Here is a 5,000-nt window from a genome sequence, read left to right as displayed (position 1 = left end):
TCTGTCTCCCCCACCTCTCTCTCTCCCTGTCTCCCCCCCCCCTCTCTCTCTCTGTCTCTGTCTCCCCCCCCTCTCTCTCTGTCTCTGTCTCCCCCCCTCTCCTGTCTCTGTCTCCCCCCTCTCTCTCTCTGTCCTCCCCCCTCTCTCTCTGTCTCTGTCTCCCCCTCTCTCTCTGTCTCCCCCCTCTCTCTCTCTGTGTCTCTGTCTCCCCCTCTCTCTCTCTGTCTCCCCCCCTCTCTCTCTCTCTCTGTCTCCCCCCTCTCTCTCTCTGTCTCTGTCTCCCCCCCCTCTCTCTCTCTCTGTCTCCCCCCTCTCTCTCTCTGTCTGTCTCCCCCCTCTCTCTCTGTGTGTCTGTCTCCCCCCCCCTCCAGCTCTCTCTCTGTCTCTGTATTCTTGTCTGCCTCCCCCCGTTTCCCTCCCCCCTGATCTCTCTCTTCATCCCTCCACTTTCTGTCTTCTACCCCCCTCCCCCTTTCTCCCCAATCACCACATGTACACGATTATATTTTTTAATCCATTTCCCCCTTTCCATTTATTCCAGGAACATATAAATTGATTTTGTTTTTTGCTTTTCAGACTTCGTTGTTTGTTTTCTGCACACATGGCTGACATTTTTGCGAGGTGATAGCCGTCATGCGTGCTCTGTTCTACTTTTCTGTTTAGAGAAATACAAATCTGGGTTTGATTTCTTCTTTTCTGTTTAGAGAAATACAAATCTGGGTTTGATTTCTTCTTTTCTGTTTAGTGAAATACAAATCTGGGTTTGATTTCTTCTTTTCTGTTTAGGAGGTCGCACTCCCCTTCTATCATTTCATTTATTTCTATATCTTAGACTTTCTCTCTCTGTCCCTTCTCTCCATACAGCAAGCGCGGTGCGGTCCCCCAAAATGTCAGTAAAGGTCGGCGTCAACCCATGGACATTGTAGGAAGAAGAAGCAGGAGACGTAGCTGGAGCTGTCTTGACTGGAACGAGACTCATCTCATCAGCAGAGAGGATGGAAGACAGAGATGTGAGTCCATGTCAGGTCGTTTGGTCCACTTACCAGCAGCCACCTGCATGGAATGCTGCAGCCAAAAAAACAAACCGCTTCAGGCATAGAATGTGAGCACCTCAAGTTTTTGCTATCTGATCTTGTGACCTTTCCTGTCCGATTTTGTGACCTTTCCTATCCGATTTTGTGACCTTTCCTACCTGATCTTGTGACCTTCCCTACCTGATCTTGTGATCTTGTGACCTTCCCTACCTGATCTTGTGACCTTCCCTACCTGATCTTGTGACGTTTATTACGTGACTGTTTATTCTGTGACTTTCTTTCCGATCACACCACCACACGTTTCCCGACAGTCTCACACTGATTGGAGAAGATGTGACTAGACCTCAGCCTCATTACATATTCAATGGCATGACCTATCTCAACATTCATCAGATTCCACTCCTAACCCGCTCATACAGGAAACTGAAGCGCAGACTAAAAATAAACTAAAAGTTACAACATGAATGATGTTCCAGATGAACTTCCGCATAAATTGCCTTTAAAAATGAAGGTATATACTCTTAGTAACGACAGTTTTCTTTTATACATAGTTTCCGAATTTCACGCCCAAGAAAGATCTGGGGAAAAACCCAAACAACAACGACAAACAAACAAACAACAACACAAAAAAAAACAACAACGCCATACGCAACAATTTCTTTTTCTGTATTACGATGAGTGATTTTGTTACACTGACCCTAAATTACTAACCTTGCTACAGTGGGACTGTGAGGTGTATCCTACACCATGTAACAGGAACCAACCCATAAACTGATTTCCTAACCCGGTTACCTACAAAAGCCAAAGTTCAACAACCTACAGTACTCAGTCAAGAGAGGAAACATGTTCCGAGTGGTCGTTGGCTTATATGTTAGACGAAGCGGATCATTGACTGATGTGGTTCACTTTGCAGTGCGAAGAACACACCAACTGAACCACACACACCGCACATGACAACGACACCGTCATATCACGTGTCACGTGTGCCATAGTCCGCACTGAATGTTTGTCCTGAAGTCCGTGTCAATACAACACATTATATCAGTTTTAAACAAAAAACTCCAAATTACTGATGGATTGAACTTAGGGCATTTATTATAAATGAACACATTTGACACCTTGTTAGGTCCAATGTGGTGTTAAAAAGATGCTATATTTGGGTAAAAAGATATCACACAGAAAAAAACAAAAATGAAGACGAAGAAGACGAAGAAGAATGTGCACTTGTACAGTGAGTACCCAGGGCTCCAAAGCGTATTTAGCAATACAGAAAGCGTGTATGAAGTACAGAAAAGAAAACATGCCAAAACAACACTATTTCAAACAGTCTGACATCTCTCATAATACACATCTCCACCACTTCACCTCTCTCTCTCTCTCTCTCTCTCACACACACACACACACACACACACACACACACACACACACACACATCGACGCACGTACACGAACAACATCATTTATTTCCTGCGTGTGATCACAAGTTGTCTGGCTAAACCACAGCAATGACTGACTAATAAATATCGATTGTCGTCATTCTATAATCAAACGTAGCATCTTTTTAAACCATATATTTGAATGAACGTGCCAAAATGTGTGTTTCCTTCCAAGCGCCAAAAGTTCAAAGCCACAATCAGACTTTTCGTTAATTAAAAACTGAGAATGTGAGGCACTGACACATACAGTTAAGGACAGCAACACCCAGTTAGGACCATGACAAGGATGCTGCACAAAGCAGGCTACTCACCACCCCGCCCTCTGGTCTGTAGCAGCGCAGATGGGCCGCTGTGTCCCTAAACTGCTCTGGTTCCTTGAGTAGGATACCAGCACAATACAACACTGAGAGCAAGTGTGCAGCTTAGAGAACATTGACAGTAAAAACGTAGCACTCACCATGCATGATGCACACACATGTGAAACACATTCTTTATTCTTCACTACCCTATACGTCTACAATATCTTTGCTGGACAGTAAATGAAAAAGAGAAGCATTTGTTTTTAGTGAACAAAGTATAATGATAACATTTTTTTTAAATGACAGTTTGGGCTGGAACGCTTGCTTTATCAAACTGCTCAAACTGTACACATGCACACACCTTGCCAACAGGAATAGCCTACACCAATGCATCAAGCCACACACCCACACCCCCACCCCCACCCCCACACACCGCGCGTTCAGTCAGGCCGCAAACAGAGCAATGCATTTTTTCATGAGGTTTACGTCCGATCAAGGACATAACCCTGTCAAGGCCCCATCCACAAGGGACACAAATCATGTGGGCTGATGAAGAGAAGAGATGAGAAATGGACATGAACAGTGTTTTTTCCAGTGTTAGTGGTGCGCACATAGACATAATTCACACCACACACACACACACACACTCTCTCTCTCTCTCTCTCTCTGTATATATATGTATATATATATTCACCCTCCACACATACACACACTTTTACCCCTCCCCCTCCCACAACCCCTACCCTCACGTTTTTGTTGTTGTTGTTTTTTTCGTCTGATATCACTTCAAGTGGAAAGACGTTAAACTGAAGACGACGACGACGACGACACACACACACACACACACACACACACACACACACACACACACACACACACACACACACACACAGAGAGAGAGAGAGAGAGAGAGAGAGAGAGAGATGTGTATATATATATATATATATATATATATACGATTTATGTTTGTACCTTTTTATATACTATCGCTCCACTGCCCATCCCAGCATTCCTTGTGACCCCAGTACACCTGGCAATAAAGACATTCTATTCTATTCTATTCTATTCTACCGTAATATTTCTCAGTGTTCCAAGGGAGTGTTGCACACGGGACCTCGGTTTATCGCCTCATCCGAATGGCTTGACGCTCAGTTTGGTTTTCTTGCCAACCTTGGGAGAAAGGGCGAGGGCGGGATTGGAATCCAGGCTGTCATGGATATATATTATGATGTCTTTAGAGCGGGTGATATCACTAATTGCCTGTGTGAATTAATTACCGTAATGAACTGAATAGGAGGAAGATCATCACTAAGACCGCGAGTTTCTTTTTCGTTTCTGGAAAAAGTCTGGCTCAGATGTGGAGTTAACTCTCTCCATACGAACGGCGAAAGAGACGACGTTAACAGCGTTTCACGCCAATTACTATCATCAAAATATTGCAAGCGGAAGGCTCTTATACTGAAGAGGTGAATGTTGACAAAGAATACCACAATTCTGACGACGGAAGCTAAAGGTTGGGTCATTCAGACACCCACTGGACATCTGAAGGGTCTGTGTAGAGGAGAAGAGAGGACTGGCCGTACTGAGTGTTAAATCCTCGAAGTTAGAATGAAGAAAGCTGAAACTGTCTTAAACAGCAGCCCACTTTCCGTTATTTTATTTTATTTTTTTAAGTGTCGGGACACTATATTGTCTGCCAGGGACTGAAAATAATCTGAGGGAACTCCATGAACACGAAACTTGCTGCGGAATAAGATTTTAAATTCTGTATATTTCTGTTTTTTTTTGGGGGGGCGGGGGGTGGGGGGGGGGGTGGTTCATACCCTGGTGTGATTTTTGTCCGGGTTCTAAAATATCTCGTCACATCGGCATGAACCATTGACGTTGAGGTGATGAGGGGTGGGGGTGGGTGGGGGTGGGGGGTGGGGGTAGGAACACTGGTAAACTGACACCACCACGTGACACCACGCTGAGATGGGCGGCCCAGCCAGAATGACAGTGTTTATGTCAGGGGGGGGGGGGGGGGGGGGGGGGGGCGAGGGGGGCGGCAGAAGGCTTCAGACGCCCATCTGTCAATGAGGGACTCTTGGTTCGAATCCCGCTCTGGCCCTTTCTCCCAAGTTTGACTAGAAAAACCAAAGTGAGCGTCAAGTCATCTGGGTGAGACGATAGACCGAGATCCCGTGTGCAGCACGCACTTGGAACACTGAAAAAGAACAGAATAGATTGTC

The 5,000-nt window shown here is 45.2% G+C and overlaps 1 protein-coding gene across 3 annotated transcripts in view; it reads right to left on the bottom strand.

Annotated features, from left to right (window-relative positions):
- Positions 1 to 5,000, bottom strand: part of LOC143287440 (sodium- and chloride-dependent glycine transporter 2-like) — a 45,812-nt gene that overhangs the window by 27,378 nt on the left and 13,434 nt on the right. The window contains exon 2 of one of the 3 annotated variants that reach the window (XM_076595428.1): positions 2,782 to 2,844. The exons of the other annotated variants lie outside the window; for them this stretch is intronic. Coding sequence (XP_076451543.1) covers positions 2,782 to 2,844 — 63 coding nt within the window. The remainder of the gene's footprint in view (positions 1 to 2,781; positions 2,845 to 5,000) is intronic. 3 annotated transcript variants of the gene reach the window in all.

The sequence above is a fragment of the Babylonia areolata genome, chromosome 11 (genome assembly GCF_041734735.1).
Source record: "Babylonia areolata isolate BAREFJ2019XMU chromosome 11, ASM4173473v1, whole genome shotgun sequence".
NCBI classification, from domain to species: domain Eukaryota; kingdom Metazoa; phylum Mollusca; class Gastropoda; order Neogastropoda; family Buccinidae; genus Babylonia; species Babylonia areolata.
The sequence above is the reverse complement of the archived record's forward strand: the minus strand, read 5'-3'. Positions and strand labels throughout refer to the sequence as shown.